Source organism: Lissotriton helveticus, chromosome 4_1 (genome assembly GCF_964261635.1).
Source record: "Lissotriton helveticus chromosome 4_1, aLisHel1.1, whole genome shotgun sequence".
In the NCBI taxonomy this organism is placed as follows: Eukaryota; Metazoa; Chordata; class Amphibia; order Caudata; family Salamandridae; genus Lissotriton; species Lissotriton helveticus.
In genome coordinates, this window is record NC_136063.1 from 126,316,286 (window position 1) to 126,343,979 (window position 27,694).

The following is a 27,694-nucleotide window of genomic DNA, read 5'->3' on the forward strand; positions in this document are numbered from 1 at the left end:
GCCATACTTACCGGCATTGGCAGCATTACTGCTGGGGACAATGCCTGTGAGCTGGAGCTTGCGCTAGAGCCTGAGCAAAACTGGTGAGGTGGCAGACACCGGTGCTTGCTCGCTTCTTCAGCCGCCCACCTGATTATCCTCCCCGTTCCACTGGCGCTGTCTCGGTGCATGTAAACTTAAGCGTGGAGTGTTTACAGTCCGAGAACTATCTGGAAAAGGCCGCCACTCTGTTTTGTCTGGTTTTCTCTCCTGTGCCATCCGGCTCATCTCTCTCGTCCTTTTTCCCTCTGTTAGGGAAACATTGGAGTGGTTGCAAAAGGGTACTGTACAAGAGCCGGAAGGAAGACCGGTGGCTAATAATTATCATTGAATAAAGAGAGAACTATGCGTTCAGGTAAAGAGAGGGTGACAGGTCCATCCGCAAGAAGAACGAAGAAAATAAAAATACCAAAAGCGATAAAAAAGGCAAAAGCTAATTCCATAGGATTGAATCAGTCACTAATCTCGCCGATCGAAAGGATGTTTGAAAAATCCACAAAAGTCCCAGATAAATTTGATTTTATGAAAGATCCGTCTGGAGCACTAATGACCATGCAAATAGAATCAGAAAAAATTAAATTACAAACTCCATTTAAACCAATTAGTAATGAGACACCAAGTATACAAAGCATACAAATTAGTCAGCAGGAGGAGAAGCTATATTCGCAAGACAATATAGATCATGTTGTTGACAATGAATTTCAAGTTACTGACCATGAAATGCTAAATATAACGTCACCTACTGTTAGACCTGGCAACTTTGGCGTGAGTCTCCCTTCCATTTTGACGGATTGCCTCCTCTGTTTTGATATGTTTTTGCTGGATTTATGCTTTGGGCACTGTGCCACTGCTAATCAGTGCCACAGTGCAGTGCTCCCTATGTTAAATTGATGTACTAATTGGTTATTCCATGATTGAGTTACTTGATTTACCGGTCAGACCCTAGTACAGTGCACCATGTGTGCCCAGGGCTTGTAAATCAAATGCTGCTGGTGGACATGCAGCACTGGTTGTGCCACCCACAGAAGCAGCTTGTAAAGTGTGTCTCAGGCCTGCCATTGCAAGGCCTGTGTGCAGTCTAGCACTGCCATGTCGACTTGGCCAAGTGCACCCACTTGCCAGTCTCTAAACCTTGCTTTGCTTCATAGTAGACACCCCTATGGTAGGCCCAAGGGCAGGGTGCATTGTAAGTATAAGGTAGGACATGCTCTGAGGTGTTACATGTTCTAATAGGGAATTACAGCCATTTTCGTTTTTCACTATTGAAGGCTACCTGTTCTCATAGGCCAGAATGGGCAGTTAGATTATTAAAGTCTTATAATCCTAAGTGACTCAGGGAACACGGTAGAAATTCGAATTTAGTATGCCTGAACTCAGAATATTAAAATACATCTTTTAGTAAAGTTTATTTTAATATTCTGTGTTTGCAAATACCACTTTTAGAAAGTAGGTATTTGCTTGCCTAACCATTTGAGCCTGCCTCTGCTGGGTTGTGTATTCCTTGTCTGGGGTTATGAGTGACAGGGCTGGGGGATTCCAGGAGACAGGCTGGGGCAGCCCAGTGGTGATTAGAGAGATCTGCATCTAGATGGGAGGGAGGAGTTGCACCTGGGACCTGAATAGGGATGGGCCTTCCCTCTACAATAATGGCTCCACCCCCAGTGGCTTGTCTGATGTCTCTGCCCTGCACTGTGAAAGGAGAGGAGAAATCATGTCAACAGAGTGCTCCACAGCTGTATCTTCCCTCCCCTGTGCTGGCTCCACCTCCTGTGGGGTGTCTGATGTCTCTGTCGTGCACAGTGAAATGAAGAAGAAGAGTCATGTAAACAAAGTGCTCATGAACTGGTTTGGACTGGGCAGAGGCCTCTCTACCTTCAGAGAACAAAGGATTTTGGGGTATAAATATTTGGACCCTGATCCCAAGAAACTAGATCACTTCTGGAACAAGAAAACCTTTCTGGCAAGGAGAAGAACCAAGGAAGCTGCAGGAGTTGCACTGCCCCTCTGCCAGTGTACTGTTTACTGGGTTGGCCTGCAGTGGTTGCTTCATTGCCAAGGGAGAGGAGAAGTATTTTTATAAGGACTTTCATCTACAGAATATTCTCCAAGGGCTTGAACTGTGCTTGCCTCCTGCTGAAGTCTCAGGGACAAAAGACTTCACCTTCAGCTCCCTCCTGAATTTCCTTGATGGGAATTCTGACTCCAGTCACTGGCGTGCTGCAGGGAGCTGGAAGCCCGACGCATCGAGAAGAAGCGTGTCGCCGCCGCAGCTGTAATCATCACAACGCCGGAGAAGCGAGCCTTAGTCGCATCTCCCTGGAAGTGTGTGTTCATCAAAGCTGCCTGCTGTCGCATCACCGGAGCAGCATGACGCCATTGAGAGAGTCGCCATTGCATCACCGGAGAAGCGTGACGCTGGGCCTGCCTGGCTCCAAAGTACAGAGTTGTCGCAAGGCTGCCAGGGAGTCATCACATCGTCATGGCACCGCCCCATCAAGGGCGCCATCTTCTTGCATCGCAACCGGATCATCGCATCGCATCAAGGCGCCATCTTGCACACCGCAACGGGCCCGCAGTCTGAGAATCTACAAATCACCTCCGCACCGGCAAGGCGCACGAGGTGTCCCCTACTCTGAGCAAGCATTGAGGAAGGACTCAACCATTCCCCCGGGTCAAGGAACCGACGCATCTCCCCTTTTGCGAGCCTTTTGTTCACTTTGCGATACGCATCCAGGTACTTTGTTGAGAACATTGTCGCATTTACCATCACCTTGAACTAAGAGACTTTAATCATCTTTAAGTAATCTTAACTGTAGTATTGTGAATGTTTGTTGTTTCTGGTCTTGTGTTTAAGTCTATATAAAGAATACTTTTTTTTATAAAACCTGTGTTGTGTCCATCTGTAGTGTTATCACTGTTACTGTGTATATTCACAAATGCTTAACACACTGCCTCTGAGATAAGCCTGTCTGCTCGTGCCAAGCTACCAAGGGGGTGAGCAGGGGTTATTAAGGAGTGTAATCCCCTTATCCTGACTTAGAAGTAAGGTCCCTATTTGGACAAAGGTGAATACCATTGCCAACTAGAGACCCCCAGATGTAACACCTACCAATGTAATTCAAAAGGAAATGAATGTGTCAAGAATATTCCAGGATGAGACATACCATGGAGAAACATCTCAAAGAAAACTAACCCCAAGGACTATGTTACCTCCAGAAGTAAATGTAGAAATACGGAAAAGAATATAAACAACTGGTGATAATACAATGCATAGCCAATTAGTCAACCAAAATCATGGCTTGTGGATATCGACTCAAGATAATGAGGATTATCAAGGAGAAAAGCAGGATAAATATAACCTTCCATAAACAAATTAAATGGAGGAATTAATCCAAAAATATGTGTTCTTGGAACATAAACTGGGTTGGAAGCAAGGTTAATAATGCCCGCTCAAATTCTATCTCTAATACATATCCAATTATTCTACTGCAAGAAACATGGGAAACCAATCCAATCATGCTACAGGGATATAAAGGATGTTTTGAACCTACAAATAAAATACATAAATATGGCCGTCTGAGTGGGGGGCTAGCAACATTTATATCCATTGACTTATTAGCAGAACACCAGCAATTAGATACAATTAGTCCTAATATCCTAACGGTTAAATTGGAATATCCTTTTATCTAATATCCTAACGGTTAAATTGGAATACAAAACAAATAATCACAATAAACCCAAGACCTTAATTGTGATTAATATATATATATACACCCAACACAAAGTATTAGAGAAAAAATGTGTGCCACACTTAATATTTTTCTGTTGGAGCAATTGTTGCTTGACCCATTAGTAGACTTTATTTTGACTGGGGATTTTAATTTAAACCTATTAGTACCATTTATCAGAGATGACATCACACAGTCTCAAGCTCATCAATGGGCTATTCCACACCAGGTCTTACAAATGGAGATAAATCGCCCACAAAGTAAAATTGGAACACAATTTGTAAAGGACATTACACATTTTAAATGGGATATTTATGTCAGATGCACCGCCAGCATTTACCTTCCAGTCCCATAATGCAAAAACAAGGATTGACTATACAATTTCATCTCTTAACATTTTTAGCAACATTACCTCATATCAATTGACGAAGTTTCCAGACAGTGATCATAGTCAACAGATAATCACTACAAACTTCATGAGTAATAAACACCAAACGTACCTGACTATGCAGGGTCAGACGGGAACGATTAATTATAGGAAACTTATCTGAACGGTACATAACAATAAGCTGGTGCAGAAACTCATTGAAGATTACTTTAATGATAAAAGTTTGGTTTCAGCAATTGAACAATGGGAACACTTTAAGCGTAAACTAGTTAAACCTCAGGTCGCTATACCTCTAGCTAAGAAGTATCAAACTAAACAAGGAGAGAAAAGGAAATCATATATTAATCTTCCGTATACAATTAAAAAACTGAAAAGAACATGTAATAAGGTAAGAAGACAAAGTATAAAATTCCCGCAATAACGATGAATTATCAACTAAACTAAAAACCCTAAATCAAAATTTGAGAAAACTGATATGGAATGAAAGAAATCAAGCTAAGCAAGTTGTTGGGTCAAAATTGTTTTATGCAGGCAATCAAACAAATTCAAGGGAATTTTGGAAAACAATAAATGGCTTAGTGCGACCTAACAAATTGGTGGTGTCATCGACATTAACGTAACAAGAATGGGTTAGATTTCTTGAAAAACACCTAAATTCTGATATGAAGGGAAAAATAATAATAGGTGAAGAGACCCAGATCAGAACAAACATACCAAAGTATGATATCGATGGTCAAATTGATATATCAAAAACTAACTAAACTAATTAGGAAACAGAAAGATGGGGCACCAGGACCTAACGGAATTCCGTTTGTCCTCTACAAAGAAAAAACAGACTTATGGTCACAATACCATACGGAAGTTTTTGAAGAAATAGTATGGACAGGCATTATACCTGAATCATGGAGAGGGTCGTTAATTTCACCTATTTACAAAAAAGGAAACTGGGCACACCCTGAAAATCACAGGCTCATAACATTACAAGACACAGATGCTAATTTTTTTGCAGGGATCTTGCTTACTAATCTTATTGAATGGGCAATGGATAATAAGGTATCACCTCCGAACCAGACTGGCTTTGTCAAGGGACTCGGAACAACAAAAACATCTTAGCTTTATCACTTTTAATTGACAAATCGATTAAAACAAAACAGCCGCTATACTTATGCTTCGTAGATTTTAGATCTGCTTTTGATTGCGTCCAAAGAAGCCTCTTATGGAAAAAACTACAGCAAAAAAATATTCCAGATCAATTGCTAAAACTGATTCAACTTCTGAATAGCAAAACATGGGTCAGAGTAAGGATGGGGGACGACCACACGCTAACAAAGGAAATATTAACAACAGTAGGTCTTAAGCAGGGATGCGTACTGGCTCCCTTACTTTTTAATATATTTCTAGCAGATTATACGGAGACCTTGGATGAAATAAACGCACACCCACTGAAATTAGCCTGCAAACAAATTTCTAATCTGCTATATGCAGATGATGTCATCCTTTTAAGCCAAAGAAAAGTAGGAACACAATGCCTAATAAATCGAATATTTACACACTCAAAAGAAAATGGAATGGTGATAAATGAAACCAAGACTAAAGTTATGGTTATCACTAAAAATGTAGGATTAAAACATAAACACAAGTGGTATATGGAAGATATCCAACTAGAACAAGTTGATGTATACAGGTATTTGGTAGTATTATATGCAGCTGAGAGCTCTACGCTCTAGCTCCCTATATCTTGCCGTTCCCAAGAAAATGAGGAAGGCAAGATGGGGAGGACGCTCCTTCTCATTCACTGCGGCTAAATTGTGGAACTCTCTTCCTCAAGCTTTGCGAGAGAACCGAAATCTGTTGACTTTTCGCAAGCTTCTAAAAACACACCTGTTTGGATTGCCCTTTTAAGTGGTGAAATCTGTTGTGCTCTGCTTTCTCTTCCTTAAGCGCTTCGAGGCCTCTGGGTAGCTAGGCGCTATAGAAATACTTTTTCATTCATTCATTCATTCATTCATTATTCGATGAAAAAGGAAACTTTCTCCCACAAAAACTGGACATACAAAGGAAGGCAAACGCTTTGACGGCAGCATTCAGGATACTGCAGAAATCACTTGGAAATCTCACTTATCGTCCCCTTTTAAAGGTTATATTGGCAAAACTCCTTCCCACTCTTACATATGGTAGTGAGGCTCTAACTGAGAAAGATACTGTGACAATAAATAATGCAGTCGCAAAAACTTTTAAATCCCTTTTTTATCTACCAAATAATGCATCACCTGCACAAATAAGAATGGAGTTTCGCCTAAACAACCAGCTGTATGCCCAAAAGGGACAATGTATTAAAGCATGGAACAGGATAAAAAATGACCATGATAACCAGCTGTCTCAGTTATTATGGCAAGGAATAAACAACAATATGAAATCACAAGCCTGGAAATATCTTAATATGGAGTTAGAAGAGTTTGCTTTCATGCCTATTTGGAACAATACAATAAACAAGGTCTCATTCAAAAAAATAATTAACAGAACAACAAACCAACTCTCGATTGTACGAGATAAAGATATATTGTCAAAAAAAATATATGCATGGCCAATAATTAATGGGTTTACAAAAAAGCAGGTTCAAGCTTATTTAGAGATCCCATGGTCATTAAAAAATAAGCAAATTTTTATCAAAGCAAGATTTGGTGTACTCCCTGGACTTCGTCATCTTCCCCCTTGGATGAAAATGGAGGGTGCTACAGTATGCAGATTGTGTAAAACCGGCGAGGAGAATATTGTCCATTTGCTATGTATCTGTCCTGAACTTCAGATTGAAAGAAAACTATACTTAAAACATGTCTTAACCTGCAAGGAATAAGGACATGTAGGCAAGCTTTGATAAGGTGTCTGCATTCTAATGATAGAAGTATAAATTCCGCTATTGTAAAGTTTTTATTAGGAGTAAAAGCAAAACTGGGGGATTATAAGTTCAAAAACTTTTGCTCAGTTTGAAACCATTTTAAGTGTTATTATATTTATTATAATTGGTTCAGAAGTTGTGTTACATCCATTTTTATTTAGTTTTTAGTGGTTTTATATTATAGTAGATGTACATGTCAAATTGTAAGATTTTAAGTAATCAAACAATAAAGAATTATTATTAAGTTGGTAATCTATGTGATTCAGTTAAAGTGTTAGAGGCTCGAATAGAAGACGTAGTAGGCCGTTTGCGACAGAATAACATGAGAATCATAGGAGTGCCAGAGAGGGCCGAGGGCCCAGCAGTGGATCTGTTTGATGAGAATCTCATCCTGAAGCACTTAAAGCATAGAGGTCTCTCAAAAGCTTTCTCGGTGGAATGAGCGTACCTAGTCTTGAGGTCCCAGCTGAAACCAGGAGCCCCACCAAGACCCATTATCGCTTGCATTTTTAACTTCAGGGACTGTGATGTAATTTTGCAGGCCACACCTGTGTCACCTCCAGTAAGTTGGGACAACAACACTATCTCCTTTTTTCCGGGCTGTATAATAAAGGTCCAAAAAAAAGGCAGTCATTCTTGGAAGTCAAAAAAGCTCTTAGGGGGAAAGATCTGCAGTATGCCATGCTATTCCCTGCCAAATTCCGAGTGCGTGCATAGGGGAAAACTTTTTTTTATTATGGCAGAGGAAGCGTGGGACTGGCTAAAGGTCTGGGGAACTCCCAGGCCCAGAAAAACCAAAAGACTGCACCTTGGCCGTTCCTGTCATCTGAAAATACACAATAAAAGCAGGGAAGTGGCTTCTGCTACCCGGGCCCCATTACTGTTATGACTGCCAAGCGGCCCTGCTCCATCTGAGACACCCTCAATCAGTGCAATACAACACTTTGCATGTAGGGAGAGGTATGCCCAGGTGTCTGACAGCAAACAAAAAACTCCACGCGCTTTTTGCTGATTGGATTGGATTAGCTGCAGCGTCACGCATCTTTTCAGAATACCCCTGTCGAAAATCAGGCAATAGTGAGAGAGGAGAGGGGAGCAAATACCTTCCTGTAACTGTCAAGAGAAGTACCCATATCCCCTAGAGGTCATGACTCCCACCCTTCGCTGTAGACAATCAGGCCATGCCTATGAGCATCTCAAAGATATATGACACATCACACTGCACAGTCACAGAGATGTGCATTTATGCAGATCTGCAGACTGCAGAACAGTTTCACCATGCACTCAATTACTGCCGTAGTCAGTGTGTCATGGACCTGGTACAGTGAAGAAATAGGTCCCCAGTCCACTGTTTAATTGTGAAATACAGCAATAATCTGAGTTCAGTGGGTCTTTCAGAACTTTGGGCCCCGGTGTCACTGCATCTGCTGTGCCCAATGAAAGATATGCCCCTGAACTCCGGGGAATATTTGTAAATTCTTTTTGGGGGAAAATACTGTCAGACACCTATACTAGGATTCATGGATAGACACTAACATGAAAAAACACTGGGAGACACAAACACTGGGCGACAGAAAATGGAAGACCCTGAAAGACACTAACAGACACTCGGAAACACGTAACCTAGGATTCATGGATAGACACAGACAAGGGAAGGCCCCGGGAGACACAAACATTGAGAGTCACGGATAAGGGAAGAGTCTCGAACACACAAACAGACACTGGGAGACACAGAGAAGGGGAGACCCTGGGAGACACAAATAGACGCTTTGAGACACCTGCACTAGGATTCCTGGATAGACACAAACACAGGGAAATACTGGGAGACACGGACAAGGGAAGACCTAGGGAGAGACAACCACTGGAATACATAGAGGTAGACACAGACACTGGAATACACAGCCACTGGGAGACACAAACAGACACTCGGAGACACAGAGAAAGTAAGACCCTGGGAGACACAAATAGACGGTTTGAGACACCTGCACTAGGATTCCTGGATAGACACAAACACAGGGAAATACTGGGAGACACGGACAAGGGAAGACCTAGGGAGAGACAACCACTGGAATACATAGAGGTAGACACAGACACTGGAATGCACAGCCACTGGGAGACACAAACAGACACTCGGAGACACAGAGAAAGTAAGACCCTGGGAGACAAAAACAGACAGTGTGAGACACCTGCACTAGGATTCATGGATAGACACAAACATGGGAAAACACTGGGAGACACAGACAGGGGAAGACCTAGGGCAACACAATCACTGGAAGACCCATACACTGGGAGACACGAACACTGAGAGACACCTGCACTAGGATTCATAGATGGACACAGACATGAGAACACACTGAGTGACTCAAATACTGGGAGAGACAGAGAAGGGAAGACCCTGAGAGACAAAAACAGACACTGGGAGACACCTGCCCAGGGATTCATTGATAGACACACACATGGGAAAACACTGGGAGACACAGACAAAGGAAGACCCTGAGAGGCACGAACACAGAGACAAAGACAAGGGAAGACACTGGGAGACATGAACACTGAGAGACACAGATAAGAGAAGACACTGGGAGACACAAACACTGGAAGACACCAGGAGACACAGAGAAAGGAAGACCCTGGGAGACACAAACACTGGAAGACACAGACACTGGGAGACACAAACACTGTGACTGGAAGACACAGACACTGGGAGACTGGGAGATACAGACAGAGGAAGACACTGGGAGACACAAACACTGAGAGACATAGACAAAGGAAGTTACTAGGAGAAATGAACACTGAGAGACACAGATAGAGTAAGACAATAGGAGACACCTGCGCTAGAATTCCTGGATAGACACAAACATCGGAAAATGCTGGGAAACACAGACAAGGGAAGACACTGAGAGACACAGGCCAGTGAAGACACTGATAGACACACATACTGAGAGACATAGATAAGGGAAGACCCAGGGAGACACAACCACTGGAAGACACAGACACTGGGAGACACGTTGAGATACTGGAAGAACCGAAGACTGGGAGATACAGAGAAGGGGAGACCCTGGGAGTCACAAATAGATACTGCGAGACACCTGCTCTAGGATTCCTGGATAGACACAAACACAGGAAAATGCTGGGAAACACAGACAAGGGAAGACACTGAGAGACACATGCCAGGGAAGACACTGATAGACACACATACTGAGAGACATAGATAAGGGAAGACCCAGGGAGACACAACCACTGGAAGACACAGACACTGGGAGACACGTAGAGACACTGGGAGAACCGAAGACTGGGAGATACAGACAAGGGAAGACCCTGGGAGACACAAACACTGAGAGACACAGACACTGGGAAACACAAATACTAAGAGACGCAAACACGGGAAAACACTGGGAGTCACGGTCACCGAGAGACATAGAAAAAGGAAGACCCTGGGAGACACAAATACTAGAAAACACAGACAAAGGAAGACACTGGGATACATGAACACAGAGACACAAACATGGGAAAACACTGGGAGATACAGATAAGGGAAGACCCTGAGAGACACAAACACTGAGAGACAGACACTGGTAAAAACAAACAGACACTGGGAAACACAAATACTAAGAGACACAAACACAGTAAAACACTGGGAGTCACGGACACTGGGAGAGACGAAGAAAGGAAGACCCTGGGAGACACCAACACTAGAAAACACCGACAAAGGAAGACACTGGGATACATGAACACTGAGAGACACCAACATGGGAAAACACTGGGAGATACAGACAAGGGAAGATCCTGGGTCACCTTGATGCAAGAAGAAAGGGGGACTGTTTAATAAAACATGCTTGATTTTTTGTATATTTCTGTACTGTGATTGCTTTAATATGCACTTTGAAAGTATTTGCACTTTTTCCTTTGCTTTACCAACTACAGTTTGTATAGATTCTGTAATTAGGAACTTGCTAATATGTTTTTTTTTCTACAATCTGTGTTATTTATGGTGTTGATTGCCCTTATATGTAGGCCTTAAATCGTGTAATTAGCATTGCTTACAATAGAAATAATAACTTAAAACTGAGAGACACTAGCGTCAATGTTCTGAAACATCCAAGCAATTTTTATCCTCAGCCTCTTGCTTGCCTGTTTTTGTCCTGCTTACTCATAAAGACATGATGGTAGAAATTATAAATGCTTCCTCAGTTGACGTTATTATCATGCACAACGCTTGACAGTCACAAGTGTGTGGCATGCCAATAATTTGCATTTATTTCTCTTGGAGTTGGCAAGATACTGTTTTATAGCTTGAGTACTCATGTATATTGTCAGTCGAGTCTGTGAAATTGCAGGTTTAGGTTAGACTTTCAAAGTTTCAAGTTTTGTCCATCAATTTAAATTCTAACTTAGACCCTTCATGGTCATTCTTTGTTCTTTAGAAATAGCAATAGGCAATTCCTGAGACAATAGGATCACTCCTTGGCATTGCTCTGATTGCTGTTGCAGTTAAATAATCTACTCTTGGCAATGTTACAAATGGGGTATTTTATATGTTAAGAGTGTTTCCCACTTTCGTATTAGAAGTTTGATCAAGAAATATAGAAGCATTTCATCAAATCAAAATAGATCAGATTTTTGGGCTGTGGTGCTAAGTGGTAGGTGGTGGGCCAGGCTGCAGGGGGGGGGCTCTATGTACTTCGCAGGGGGGCCCCCTCAAGTTTTGTTACGCCACTGACAGGCTCCCCTGAGAATATAGTGTGATCAGCTCTTAGGCACCTGAGGCATGGCTCAAATTACAGTGCACAAGTTGTCCTTTCTAAGTAGGATATCCTGATCCTCACTGAACCATTTCTAATAATTGTTTACCCTGGTGGTGGGCTCAGCCAATAAGAATACAATCAAAGTGTTTTTTAGGTTTAACTTTGTTTTTTATTTAGTAATAAATTTCAGCTTATGACAATTTTCACAATATGTAGTATACACCATTCTACGGCATTGCTCAATTCCAATTGGATCTGTTTTCATAGGTGTCTGTAATCTGCGTTATATAGCATTTGCATTGTACATGGCTTATATGAAACAAGCAAAAATCTAGGAAAAAAAGTACAACAAAACCAGACTTCCAACAATTCCCTACCATCACCCATCCTACCCCCACTGGTACTTTTCTTTCTGCATTTATTGTGTATTTACTTTCCATGGTTTCTTCCTAATCAGGGTTCAATGAGTCTCAGTGGATTCTCCTATGTTTGTTATCCAAACGAGGCAGAGATATTTCGGACATGTGATTTCGAGGAATTCTGCTGACAGCAGCCCAACAAATGGTTTCCACACATCTTTGAATGTTTCTTTGGAATTTGTGAGGGAGACGTGTATGCGCTCCATCCCCATAATATACCATAATCTGTGGAGCAAACCAAGGAATGTAGGCATATATTTGTGTTCCCCAGTATATCAGAATATTTTGGAGCACTGCCCCAAAGGCCAATCTCATCTGTTTCCCCTTGCAAGATTTCAATGGGAACATTAAGGAATTAGGCATTCCCAGTACTATATGTGCCAGGAGTCGTGGGATCTGTGTCTCAAACCTTAAGTCTATCTCTCCTAGTATCTTAGGCCAGCAAATGTAATAAGGTGCCCAGCCCCCCCACACCCATGCCAACAGTTGCGCCTTCGGTCTGGGTTCCCTTTATTGAGGCATACTGGGGTTAGGTACCAATATGTGGCTATCTTAATAGCCATTTCCTAACCAGCTGTGTTCCTTGCCGTATGTTTGGTCCTATAGTATATGTTGCCTCATTCCTTTCTCGACAAGTCCCATTCCAGTTTCTTTGCCCATCGTTTCTGGCTAGCAGTGGGTTGTGTGGGGGCCTTTTGATGTAGCATGTCATATAATTCGGAGACTGATTTCTTGGCATCCTTTTTGGTAGTCAGCCATTTCTCATATCTCGTTAATTTCCAACTAACTTGTGGCTGAACATCGAGGTGAAGTAACCAGTGCCTTATCTGCATGTAGCTGAAACGTTCTGTTTCGGGAAGTTTATAGTCTTGTCATATTTGTTTGAATGGTATAATCCCTTCCAGATCGAGTAAGTGTCCCGCCGCTTTGCAAAGTGTCTTGTGCCACTTTGCAAACACTTTACTATCGAGCCCTGGTGTGAACTCTCTGTTATCTAAAAGTGGTGTTATCTGAGCAGGGAATGTCGTGAGTTTTGCTTTAGTAGCTACCCTGTACCATGCTATGCTTCCATCACTGACTTTGTTACAGGTGACCTTCAGAGGCTCCGCAGCCTATACACTTTCTTTATAAAGGGAACCTTCCATATGGCAAGACCTGCTAGTGCTATATCTTGGAATAACCAACTTTTCCCTACTCCACTAGATATGTCAGTTAGGCGGTCCTGTAATAGTCTTACAGATTTGGAATCCCCAAACCTCCCCCCTCCAGGCTTCATGTATCCCAATTGTCTGCACATTAAGGGGCGCGCTCTTGCCCAGACAAAATGGAGAATATCTGTCTGTAGTTTAGCAAGACTTCCCTTAGGTAGTGGGACCAGCAGTGTTTGAAATAAATATAGTGCTTTGGTTAGGATTGTCATCTTGACTGCTGCTATGCGGCCCAATAAGGAGAAATTATGGTGTCTCCAACTATTCAGATCCTTCCTGATCACCATGAAAGATTCATATTATTAAGCTTGGTCGTTTGTGCTGCCGTTGGTGCTAGTCGGAGCCCAAAATATGGTAACGATTCTGCTACTTGGATCTCCGAGGTGCAGTGTTCCGCCGTTTCCTGAGCCCGGCAATGTCCCAGTGAAAGGGGGGATCTGAGATTTTCCCACATTGACCTTAAATCCAGAGACCCACCCAAAAGAGTTCAGTTCCTGCAGAAAAGTCGGGACCTATCTCCCCGGTGAGTGGAGGGAAGCTAATATGTCATCGGCATAGAGGCTAATCACATGATTCTCTCCCCCCCAATAGAATACCTTCGATTTCTGGGTTGTCTCTCAGTTTTTTAGCTAGTGGTTCAATGTATAAGGCAAACAGGAGGGGTGACAATAGGCATCCCTGCCTGGTGCCCGTTGGATAGCAAAGGGACGCGAAGACACCCCGTTGACCCTAATTGTGGCCGTAGGAGTATTATAACTGCCTGCCACCCAAGATCTGAAACGGTTTCCTATTTCAAAGTGGAATAAAGTTAGTTCTAGGTATGCCCAGGCGACCTGGCGGAGCGCCATCTTGGCGTCAATCGTTAATAGGAGAGCATCCATAAGCGTGAGGTGGGCTTTATCTATTAGATATAGGATCATCTTGGTGTTATCTCCGCTTTGTTGAGTTTGGACAAATCCAGCTTGATCCGGTTCTAATATACAGGGCATCAGTGGACCTAGTATCGTTGCCAGTATGCTCGTGAACAATTTAAAATTCACCGTAAGAAGGGGTACTGGGCGGTATGAGCCACATATTGTTTTGTGTTTCCCGTGTTTGGGCATTACCACTATGGATGCTGACAATATTACAGGAGGGATTGATTCCGGTCTGTTGAATGAGTTAAACAGTTGCATCAGCACTGTAGCTAAGATGTGGCAAAAGGATTAAATAACGTCTTATTGAGAAGCCATCCGGCCCCTGTGATTTGATGGGTTTAAGTTGTGAAATTGCCCCAATCAGTGTTATGGGGGAGTCCAGCAAATATGCCTGATCTTTAGATATCTTAGATGTATGCGTCCCTTCCAGATATGAGATCATAACCTGCTCCAACCCAGCTTTCTCTTTATATAGATCAGCGTAGAAGTCCCTGAGTGCTTGAGCTATATGTTCATCTCCTACTAATTCTTCCCCCTTGCTATTCTTGATAAACTGGATGTTGGACTGTTGGCTCCTGGCCCAGAGTTTGTTTGATAGCATTTGCCCTCTCTTGTGCCCCCAATATAGTAGGAGTACTTTAGTCTTAATGCCACATATTCTGCTCTATCTAGATCCAGCCATGCCAATTGGACCCTCGCTGCCTTCCGTTCTTTCGATACTCTTGGTGCTCCCGTCCACCTGTGAAACTTTTCTAGTTCTAAAATGTGTGCACCTAGTTGATCCCTCTTATCTGTTCATTCCCTATTTTCTGCTCCTGCAATGGCGATGAACTCACACCTCACCACCACTTTCAGCTCCTCCTACAACATAGCCACAGAGCTGTACGAGGTATCGTTCCCATCTAGGTAGTCTCTAGTAAGCTTGGCAATCTGTTTTTTCACTGTGTCATTGTGTAGCATGCTTTCCCTTAACCTCCAGCACCCTGGTGACTTCCGCGGCGGTGGTCGCAGCAAGGAGATCATTACAGCATCATGATTGGACAGCACGACCGGTATGATATCAGCGTTCTCTACCAGCTTATTGAATTCCGTTATGCCTATCATATAGTCCAGTTAGGCATATGTGACCTGGGCATGGGAATAGAATTGTGAGGTTTTGGGGTGCTTTTCCGACCAGCAATCTACCAACCCCATGATCTGGAATTACCTGACCCACTCTTGTGACAATTCTCCAGCTTGCATGCATCGGCTCCCTAATCTATCCCTTGACTGCATCCATTACTATATTTAAGTCTCCTCCTACCATTGTCAAGCATTCTTGTCTATTCATGACCTCTGAAAAAGCTGGTGCTCCCTCCGGGCTTCCGCTTCCACCCAGGGCTCTCAGTGCCCTCAGCCAGTGGAGCCCAAGTGTCCCATTGCAGCGTACCTCTGGTATTGTGCATCCTTCGTCGATTTGTGCCTCCACTAGACCCAAAACTTCAATTTGGATCAGGGTGTCCAGCTCTTATCCCCTGCATCAGGTGCCGCCATTTTGTCTCTTCGTCTTGTTGCTTTCAGGATTGGTGGTAGTCACGTCGCCTATTCGTTCTGCTCAGTCTGGTGCTCGGTAGGCTCCCCCGACACACCCCCAGCTTGTGGGACCTCGCACTGCTCTGACCCCGGTAGCAAGACTGCTCAGCGGGCTGATGGGAGCGGGGAGACGATCAAGGCGCATCCTACCCGGTCGCCAACTTGACCGCGGCCCACTCCAAGTGTTTTTTTGACCCCAAGAATATGCTTAAGGATTTCCCGTCATCTTCCACAGCTTCTGGCAATCCTACCCTCAATTGGGTGTAATAGGAAATCATGGAGCTGGTGTGACCAGTCCTGGAGACGATCCACAAAGTCAAGAATATTGACTAATTATGTTATGCTTCATCAGGATAGACCCTCAGGTAAAGGGGGTGGAATTGCTATCATCTTTAAATCCACCTACCAATGCAAACTGGAGGCACTACATCTCCCAGGTAGTGAAGCTGCATTGTTTAAACTCACGATTAATCCCCGTTTGACACTTTCGGGTCTGTTAATCTATCGGCCCCCGGGGAATGCTGCTTCTTGGATTCCCTTACTTGTTGATTGTCTATCAGCAATACTCCTGAAATCAAATAACTTCACCATACTTGGTGATTTAAATATTCATTTAGATGATGTTAACAATCCCCTTACAAAATCTCTTCTTTCTGATTTAGAGGTTTTTAATCTTACACTTTGTAATACTTCCATTTGAGTGCTCTCATCTGGCACGTCCGCTGGTGTGGTCCGATCATTATGCCGTACACTTTGTGTTACCGCCCGGTCTTTACATAACCAATGTTTATGTAGAGGAAACAAAACCCTCTTATCGATGGGACAAAATCGATATAGCAACTTTTAATCTGCATCTGACGAAGACTATTCCGTCTCTCAATAATACTGAGCAGAATTTGAATGCCCCTATTATTAGGTGGCTAACAGATGCAGTATCTGTGCATGCCCCCTGTTCGGGCAGTAAATTCCGATCTTTGCGTCCCCCAGCACCTTGGTACTCGGATGAGTTAAAAATCCAACGTGCTAAATGTAAAGCCTTGGAGAGGAAGTGGAGGAGATTCTATTCCATTTCCTCTAAACTGATTTACAAGGATGAGCTAAAAGCCTATCATGCCAACTGTAAACGGGCCAAGGCAGTTTACATTACCTCTACTATTACTTCAGTGCAAAATTGTCCTCGGACTCTTTTTGCTACTGTTAATAAACTCACAGGTGCTGACACTGTTCCTGTGTTGCCGGCTCTGAATGGTAAACATTGTAATGCTATTGCGGACTTTTTTATTTCGAAGGTTCAGGACATTCACCAATCCTTAGCTTCCCTTCCGCCCCCTACTGATCCCTTCCTATTTGACTCTTGCTGTAATGTCTCTGTCCCTCCTACTGAGTTTCTGCACAACTGGAAATTATTTGATGATGTTTCCTTCCTGTCGTGCCTAAAAAGCATTAAGTCAGGATCTCCTCGGGACCCTGTCCCTATGAGGATATTGAAACAACTTGACCTTGAACCACGTAGATTCCTAATGAGGTTACTCAACATCTCTCTTAGTGAATCTCGGGTGGAACAGGAATGGAAACACGCCATGGTCGTTCCCCTACAGAAGAAATCTGGTATGGACATTACTAACCTGGCCAATTTTAGGCCTATATCCCTGCTGCCAGCTTGTTCTAAGATACTAGAACGCCATGTCAACTTTCAGCTAAACGAATTTGTTGAAAATACGGGATATCTCCATCCATCCCAATCAGGCTTTCGCGCCAATTACTCCACCGAATCCGCACTCCTGGGGGTGACTGAGCGACTCCGACACGGTATTGATAGTGGTGAGACCTTTGCGCTTATACTATTGGATTTAAGCGCGGCTTTTGATACTGTGTCGCATTCCATTCTCCTAGAGTCCCTCCGCTCCCTTGGTGTTGCAGGATCTGCGCTTGCCTGGGTGGCTTCATTTCTTAATGAGCGCACCTTTCAGGTATTTTCAACCAAAGCTGAATCGGCGATCTGCTCATCTGCTTATGGCGTTCCGCAGGGGTCTATATTGAGCCCTTTATTGTTCAATATTTACATCAGACCCCTTGCCACGATAGTAGAGGACGCCGGTCTGTCTATTTACTCCTATGCAGATGATACGCAGATCGTGTTCTCCCTGTCTGACAGTAGGTCTCAGGACACCTCTGCCCTTAAAATCGGCCTTTCTCGGGTTGCAGCCTGGATGCAGGTCAACCTGCTAAAACTCAATGGTGAAAAGACCGAGGTTATCGTACTTGCCAAACATAAAGATCTGTGGGGTTCGAGACACTGGCCTAGTGACATGGGTCCACTGCCTACCCCCGTGCCAGTTGTTCGTAACCTCGGCTTTCTAATCGACGAGAAACTCTCGATGCGTCAACAGGCAACTAAGGTCGCTGCAATCTGCTTTAACACTCTACGCTGGTTGCAGAAGATCCTATGGATGCTGCCTGAGTCTACTCGTCGAACTGTTGTCCAGGCTCTTGTAATGTCCCGTATCGACTACGGCAATGTGCTCTATCTGGGAGCTGATAGAGCTACAATGAATATACTCCAGGTTGTGCAGAACTCAGCTGCCCGCCTTCTGTGCAATGTCCCACGCAGAATGTCTGCAACACAAGCCCTATGTGACCTTCATTGGTTAAAAATTGCTGACCGTGTAGCTTTTAAAACTTTGTGCCTTATGTTCAAAATCCGTCAGGGTTCTGCTCCCACATACTTGCACAATCTTGTCCGGCCATACCAGCCAAATCGTTCCCTTAGGTCATCAAATCAAGCCAATTTTGTAATTCCTAGAATTCGCTTGACAAAAATGGGAGGCCGCTCTTTTGCCCATTTGGGGCCGAAGATGTGGAATGCTCTTCCGCTGACGCTTAAAACGGAGACCAATCTTCTGGCCTTTCGCAGAAGACTAAAAACTTTTCTGTTTTAGTTGGTCAAATGTTCTCTGCTTCTCCTGTTTCAGCAATTACCTATCTTTCTTCTTTAGGCTGTCCCTGGCGCCGGGAAACCCTCTACGGGTAGCTGAGCGCAATACAAATTCAATAAAATAAAATAAATAAATAAAGAATATAGCTAGGAGTCTCCAGACTTCAAACTGGGGTTCAGGCTCATTTTCAGCTTTCTGACCCTCTACCAGGACTTAAAAGTAGGGTGAAGTTTCCTAAGGTTGGTGAGGCAGTCACCCAAGCAAGTGGCATGATGTCATCCATTCCCTGCTTAGTATCTATCTCAGGTACCTACTACTGCCTTTCTTACCAGAGACTACCTTCCGAGATGGTATGGGGTCTTTGCTCTGCCTACTGGTGCAGCAAATATCTCCCAGCCATGTATCTCAAAGCAATAATCTTATTGAATACTGACTCAGACATATAACAAGTTATAAAATAATATTAAGGAATCTAAATATGTCAAAACTGAGCTCATATTTGGATTCCAGCCCTCTTATTTACATACAAGGTACCGACTCTGACTTTTGAAGATACAATAAAAACACAATTAACACATATTGTGCAAAGTTACAATATACCAAAATGAATCAGTGCAGTCAACTTTGGTCTCCAATTGAATCATAATAATTTAGTCTGGATCTCTTCTTCCACTGTGCTTCCTCTAATCTAATAACAGACTGAACCAGACACACAGAGTGAACAAGACACAACATTGAGGAAGAGGTGTGGCGCCGCGGCCAGGGCGACTGACTCCGGAATCTGGGGATCACGGTTCGATCCCCGGCACCGGCGGCAGATTAGCCCAGCACCATGTGACTCTGGGCAATAGCTTGCTTAATCTTCCCGACGGCCCCCAGCGCCTAGAGACCCTAACGGGTGATTGTGCGCTTTACAAATGTGGATATTTATTCTGCTTGTAGTCTAATAATGTGTGTTTAGGTGCATCTTTCTCAGAAGCCCTTGTCTTAGCTCCACAGTGGAAGACCTTATTTTAAGAGGTGAGCAAAGGAGGATACAGCTGGAAAACATTTTCCACAGAGCATTATAGTAGGTGACAATCCATATGGGGTACTGTGATATAGCAAAGGTCCAGAAAATAGTGCCATAAGTAATTCTAATAAGCAGATTTTTCAAGTAGTCGCTAAATTATCAGGTCAAACATCATCCGGTGTCTCAGCCCCTTCACAGTCACTGTGCGACTCTCTAGCAAACTACTTTTTTGAAAAAGTAAAGGACATCTACTCTAAATTTGCATCCCAGTCTAACACTGTCGACCAGTTTTTGATAAATGGCACCACTGAACATTCCTTATCACAATTTGAAAACACAACACCTGACCAGATTGTCAAGCTAATCTCCTCTATTAAATCAGGCTCAGCTAACGATCCTTGTCCGCTGGCTGTACTAATACCAGTCGCTGAACAGGTCTCACCTGTTTTATCTAGTATTTGTAATGCTATGTTTGCTTCAGGTATATACCCCACAACATGGAAGAAAACTATCCTGAATCCACTATTAAAAAAAGAAAACCTGGACTCGACCGATACCAAAAACTACTGGGTATTTGCCAGCCTGCCTTTTCTGGCCAAAATCTTTGAAAAGGTGATGAATACTCAACTCTCCAAATATATTGAAGACCATCATCTGTTAGATGACACTCAATTTGGCTTCCGTAGAGGCCATGGAACAGAGACCGCGCTTATTAAGGCGTCAAAAGATATCAGAATCATTCTGGACCAGGGGAGGGATGGCAGTTCTAACATTCAATCAATCAATCAGTGGCACTTATAGAGCGCGCTACATACCCGTAGGGTCTCAAGGCGCTGGGGGGGGGGGGGGTGCCGCTACTGCTCGAACAGCCAGGTCTTCAGCTTCTTCCTGAAGGAGAGGTGGTCTTGGGTCAGGCGCAGGTCGGTCGGGAGGGAGTTCCAGGTCTTGGCGGCCAGGTAGGAGAAGGACCTTCCTCCTGTAGTCGCTTTTCTGATGCGGGGGACGGCGGCGAGGGCGTGGTTGGCTGATCGGAGGTGGCGTTTCGGAGCGTAGAAGTTGACTCGGCTGTTGAGGTAGCTCGGGCCTTGGTCGTGTAGGGCTTTGTGTGCGTGGGTGAGGAGGCGGAAGGTGATTCTTTTGTTGACGGGGAGCCAGTGAAGGTCTCTCAGAGGTCCGGAGATGTGGCTTGTTCGTGGGATGTCGAGGATGAGTCTGGCTGAGGCGTTCTGGATCCGCTGGAGTCTCTTCTGGAGCTTGGCGGTGGTACCGGCGTAGAGGGCGTTGCCGTAGTCCAGTCGGCTGGTGACGAGGGCCTGGGTGACGGTCTTCCTGGTCTCGGTGGGGATCCACCAGAAGATCTTCCGTAGCATGCGTAGGATGTTGAAGCACGCCGAGGAGACGTTGTTGACTTGCCTGGTCATGGAGAGGGAGGAGTCCAGGATGAAGCCCAGGTTTCGTGCATGGTCTGTCGGTTTGGGTGCGGTGCCCAGGGCGGGAGGCCACCAGGAGTCGTCCCAGGCGGAGGGTGAGGAGCCCAGGATGAGGACCTCCGTCTTGTCCGAGTTCAGTTTCAGGCGGCTGGTCGTCATCCACTCGGCTACCTCTTTCATCCCTTCGTGCAGGTTGGCTCTGGCGGCGGCGGGGTCGTTGGTCAGGGAGAGGATCAGCTGGGTGTCGTCGGCGTAGGAGATTATGCTGAGGTTGTGTTTGCGTACGATGGCCGCGAGGGGGCTCATGTAGACGTTGAAGAGGGTGGGGCTCAGAGATGATCCTTGGGGGACGCCGCAGATGACTTCGGAGGCCTCTGACTTGTACGGTGGTAGGCGGACTCTCTGTGTTCTTCCGTCGAGGAAGGAGATGATCCATTCCAGCGCCTTGTCCTGGATTCCGATGTTGCTGAGGCGCCGTACTAGGGTGCGGTGGCAGACCGTGTCGAATGCCGCGGAGAGGTCTAGGAGGATGAGGGCCGCTGTTTCTCCATTGTCCATCAGGGCTCGGATGTCATCGGTGGCGGCGATGAGGGCGGTCTCGGTGCTGTGGTTGGCTCGGAAGCCGGACTGTGAGGGGTCGAGGGCTCCGTTTGTCTCGAGGAAGGCGGCCATCTGCTTGTTGACGGTCTTCTCGATGACTTTGGCTGGAAACGGGAGGAGCGAGATGGGGCGGTAATTCTTGAGGTCGGTGGGGTCCGCTGTTGGTTTCTTGAGTAGAGCGCTGAGTTCGGCGTGTTTCCAGCTCTCCGGGAAGATGGTGGTGTCGAAGGATGTGTTGATGATGTCTCGCAGGTGGGGTGCGATGACAGCGTCGGCCTTGTTGAAGACGTGGTGAGGGCAGGGGTCGGTCGGTGATCCGGAGTGGATGGAGTTCATCGTGCGGATGGTGTCTTCGGTGCTGATCGGGGTCCAGGCGTGGAGGGTGGTGGTGGGGGGTGGTTGTTCGGTCATGGTGTGCGTTGGTTGGTTGTTGAAGCTGTTGTATATGTCCGCGATCTTGTTGTGGAAGTATGACGCGAGGGAGTTGCAGAGGTCTTGCGATGGGGTGATGTCGTTGTTTCCTGCGCTGGGGTTGGAAAGCTCTTTCACGATGTTGAAGAGTTCCTTGCAATTGTGTGCGTTGTTGTCCAACCGGTCCTTGAATGCTGTTCTCTTGGCGGCGCGGATCAGCTGGTGGTGTTTCCGGGTGGCAAGTTTGAGGGAGGTCCTGTTGTCCGGTGTCGGTTCCCTTCTCCAGACTTTCTCGAGGGCTCGGCAGTTCTTCTTGGAGCTCTTGAGTTCGTCGGTGAACCATGGGGCCTTCTTGCTGCCGGGTCTGCTAGGCGGGGTCCTCAGTGGGGCGAGTTCGTCCGCGCAGTTGCTGATCCACTTCGTGAGGTTGTCGGCGGCCTGGCTGGGGTTCGCTGAGCTGGCAGGAGGGTGCTGGCTCAGGGAGGTGGCGAGCTGGTGTGCTGTGATCTTGTTCCAGCTTCTGCGGGCGGCCTGTTGCTGGTGGTGGTGGGTCGTCGTTCTCTTGAAGGTGAAGTGGACGCAGCTGTGGTCCGTCCATTGAAGCTCAGTGGCGTGGCTGAAGTCGATGTCTGTGCTGGATGAGAAGACTGCGTCGAGTGTGTGTCCGGCGAGGTGGGTGGGGGTGGACACCAGTTGCTTGAGTCCCAGGTTGGCGAGGTTGTCGAGCAGGGTGCTGGTGTTGCGGTCGTTGTTGTTCTCCAGGTGGAAGTTGAGATCCTTGCTGGACCTCTCAGCAGCTTTTGACACGGTCGATCTTACCATCTTGATCGACCGTGCCACTAAAATTGGCGTTCAACGTAAAGCAAGAGCCTTGCTGACATCTTTTCTCACCAACCGCACACAGTCGGTAAACTTTGGCACTTTTCATTCTGCCTAACTGGCCCTCGCGTGTGGTGTTCCGCAAGATTCATCCCTAAGTCCAACACTTATTAACATATATGTGTCGAACTTAGCTAGAGTTATCAAGGAACACGTTATGGGCCTTGCATCGTATGCCGATGATACGCAATTGTACCCCGTATTTTAAAGTTAACAGAGGCATAAGGCAAGGATGCATTTTAGCACCTCTTTTATTTTCTTTGTTTATTAATGAGATAGATGCAAAACTTAGAGCGTCCGCTGTGGATGCACCTTTAATTGATGGTAAGCCTATCCCAATTCTGCTTTACGCAGATGATGCGGTCCTTTTATCACGTACACAAAATGGCCTGCAACGCCTTATTGACAATTTTCATACGTTTATAGCTAAACGGAAATTGATAATTAATAAGGATAAAACTTTCACAATGACATGTTGGAAGAAAACCAAACAAAACAAGGTCTTCTTTTTAGAAAATGTTAGGTTAGAACCTGTCAAGAAATGTTGTTACCTCGGGATCACTTTTTCAGGTGATGGGGGATGGACCAGTGAACAAGAGAGTGTCTAGTTAAAAATGATTAGGAACACCAACAGTGTTTTCAGATTTGCCGCCAAATTGGGGAACCGCAGAATAAAAGAGATGATCCATATTTATATAATGAGGTGCTTGTCATCTGCACTGTATGGGGCAGGTGTGTGGGGACATAACACCAATAGTTGCAGGTTGATTCAACATCAGGAAAATCTTTTCCTAAACCGCTTACTATGTACCCCTGCATCTGCCTCCATCGAGATCATCCACAAGGAAGTGGGCTTACATTATATCAGGGATCTAGCTGCCCTACGCCCACTGTCCCTATGGCGGTCCATATGGTCCAAACCTGAAACAGAGTTTACCCAAGGTGTAATTAAAGATTGCCTAAAATTGGAACACTGTATGCGTATCCCTTGGCTCAGGCACATCGGTTCTGGTACAAGTCAGTTTTTGATCTTGACCCTTTTTTAAATATGGAACTGGGCGTTCCCTTCTCAAAAAAGGAGCTGAAGAAATCCTTTTTAGAACATGCAGAGAAGGTCAGGGCTGTTGAATACGCAAATCAACGCACATATGCATTTTATCAAGAACATAATGCCAAAAAAGGATTCCAGCAATATTTGACAGTTGTCACAAGAAGCTCCCACCGTTTTGCTTTGACACGGTTGAGATTAGGCACTGTGCACCACCTAGTGTCTTTCCCTAATACCGGACGGAATAGCATCTTACCTTGCCATGTGATGGGATATCTAAACAGAGTTGTTGCCATTTTATGCTTTTTTTGTAAATGTTATATTTTTTTAAGGAAATTGTACTTAAAGCCCATATTTTTAAAATATAACAAAAGAACAACTAAAGATGCTCTGCGGTTAATGTTTGAATTGACTAGTACAGATATATGTTTTAATGTAGCTACCTATATTTTAAAATGTGTTTTTAGAAGGAAATCAATTATTATGTGATCATGAATTATCTGACCTCTGTAACATTTTAGCAAGAGAAATGTATTTTTATACTGTTACAGGCACAGGCCACTTTAATATTGCATTTTTCCACATTAGAATTGCACATTCTAGATGAAATTTGTACTAATACCATTAGCACAGGTCACTTTAAAACTTGCACTTTCCAAATTTAGATTGTATACTTAGATGAGTTTTATATTAGTGTGCTTACGAAATTGACGTAAAACATCTATTCTTAACATGGTAAGATTGATTATAATGCAGAATTTGCACACTTGTAAAATGTTTAAATCTTTTTTCACTATGTGGACTAACCTCATGCCCTTGTACAATATGGTGATTATATTCTTTCAAATGTACTGTAATGTATACATTTATTTTGTCTGCTATATGGTTATATTTTATATACCGAATAAAGCATTTTGAATTTGAATTTGAATTTGATACGCAATTGGTGCTGACTATACACAATGATGGTGAAAGGGTAGCAGCCAACTTTCAAAAGGGCATGCTGGCCATCAGCAGTAGAATGGCCATCAATTGCCTTAAGCTGAACTCTGACAAAACAGATGGTATGACATTTCGCAAGATATCCCCCATATGGTCCCACTCTTGGTGGCCCTCCTCATTGCCCCCACCTCCCGATTCCAGGCACCAAGGGTAGGAATCTGGGTGTCATATATGATCACAGACTGACCTTTGTTCCTCATGCCACATCGGTGGTCTCTGCTTCATTCCATAAATTGCAAATGATAAAAAAGTTTCTACCATTTCTCCCTTTGAATGCTGGGAAAACTCTGGTCAGTACATTAGTCATGTCTTCCATTGACTACTGTAATGGGCTTCTTGTGAATGCCCAAAATAAGGTCATTCATAAATTACAATCAGTCCAGAACGCAGCAGCCAGAATGCTATCAGGAACCCCCAAATACAAGCCCATTTCCCATGTAATTAAGAAGTAACATAGGCTCCCTGTGAAAAACCGTATAAAGTTCAAGGCCTTGTGTATTGCCTTCAAGGCCTCCCGTAATTCTGGACCTCAGTTTCTCATCAGGGAGCTAGCAACTTATATTCTGAACCGGGCACTTCGCTCATCCACTGCACTCCTGCTTAAGGTTCCACGCACTAAACTGCCTCATGGGGCGACAACAGTTTTATTGTCGCCACTGCAAAACTCTGGAACTCTCTTCCATTAGAGATCAGATCCTGTCAGTCTCTATTAACTTTCAGGAAAATGACAAAAACCTGGTTGTTTAATCAATAAATCATTCCGCTATTTGGTGTAAGCCCGCTGTCCGTAGCGAAGAGACACCCATGGCTATTTGAGCGCTTTATAAATCTTTAAAAAAAAATCAAAAAATATGGCCCATATGGGCATTGTCGTTATCCCTATGTTAGCATGAGCACATTGTACACTGTCTCCTGCTTTTAAACACATTACTACAACAACCTATTTTGCTTGTGTCATGCTGCTACTTTCACATAGAACTTACAGTGGCTTTTGCACTCTGTTCTTTCCTGGGATTTAGTCTGAACATTGTAGATCGGGTCAAACAACAAAGCCCCTTGTTATTCTGTTCTGGTCATACCCTAGCACCCAGACAAAACTTGCAGAAGCAGCTGTTGCAGAAGCAGCTGTTGTTTGGGAACATGTACTTTGGTCATATTGGAACACACAGATAGGTGGCACACACTTCGAGAGGGATCTTTCCAGGGAGTGTGACAGCACTTGTAATGTAGATCTTCCATCTATAAGACTGAGGTACAGGGTCTGTTGCTAACACTCAGATATATAATCATCTTGCTTCTATACAAGGGGAGGGAGGTTAGGCTAGTCTGCTGTATATCACTAACTGCTTACTGTATTTGTTTTAGGCATTTTTCAACTGGCTGTGATACATATACAGCATACTAGAGCACGTTAGTTGAAATAAATATTTTAAACTTTTCACCTGTCTATGTCAGATCTAATTGTGGATAAGTACAAAAGATTGAGCGAAAGGGTGTGTCTTGTAACCAAGAGTCCTGAGAGAGTCAGGAGGGTTGTGTTGTGGAGTGTCTAATCACTGTGAGTGAGTAGGAGAGCATGTTAGACACTTAAGCTAGTCGGTCCCAGGCTCACAGGTACTAAGGTGGTAGGATAACTCAGTCCCTGCCTACTAAGGTCCCATAATCCCAAGTATAGTTCTGTGATTTTGCAGAAGCCCTGCAACCCTGCAACACTAGAAGTCCAACAGCTAAACAAGTCTTGATGTAAAATCTGACTTTTCACACTTAAATTTCCCAGTTTAAGCTAAGGGCTCATGTAACTCTTATACATACCCCACCCCTGACCTATCCACTTTTTTTCAATGTATTTTATCCAAAGGACTTTTGAGATGAGATAATGCTGTGTCAGTCCCCCACTGGGAGTTCATTGTTTAGACTTAAGATCTAGGGTTAGGAAAACTTCTAACATTGCCAGAGGTAATGGGCACTGCCTTTCCTATCCTTTGTCTCAGGGGCCAACAAAAGTAAAAACAGCAGCAAGAGGAAGTGAACAGGGCTCTAAAACAACAGTATATTTTCTGTTGCATTATCCTTCTGCCTTACCTCAGCAGCACACTTGATGCTAATGAGGGTCAATATGCAGCATAAAGAGTCAAACCTTTGATATAATTATAGGGATCAAAGTATTCATGATGTCATTTCTGCTACCCAAAAACATTCCAATGAATTCACATTTATTGATGCATGTCTACAATCATGAGAAGCACATACATTTCGAATTGTCCTTACCTTCTGAAAAAGTCATTTCAGTTTTGCAGTAGGTCTCATCTTTATTGCATTTGGTCTTTTTTAGACAATTCATTGGGGACGCCGAGCCACCACATGTAAAGCACTGCAAAGCTGAATATGCTGCATAAAGGAAAGAGACAGACACAGTATGAGACATCTGTATGGATGTCAATTTATCTCCTTTATCATGACTGGACAT

The 27,694-nt window shown here is 44.2% G+C and overlaps 1 protein-coding gene across 1 annotated transcript in view; it reads right to left on the reverse strand.

The window, feature by feature from the left end:
• Window positions 1–27,694, reverse strand: part of LOC144827053 (ly6/PLAUR domain-containing protein 2-like) — a 65,041-nt gene that overhangs the window by 29,827 nt on the left and 7,520 nt on the right. The window contains exon 2 of the mRNA XM_078685508.1: window positions 27,496–27,615. Within this exon, the coding sequence (XP_078541634.1) occupies window positions 27,496–27,615 (120 nt within the window). The remainder of the gene's footprint in view (window positions 1–27,495; window positions 27,616–27,694) is intronic.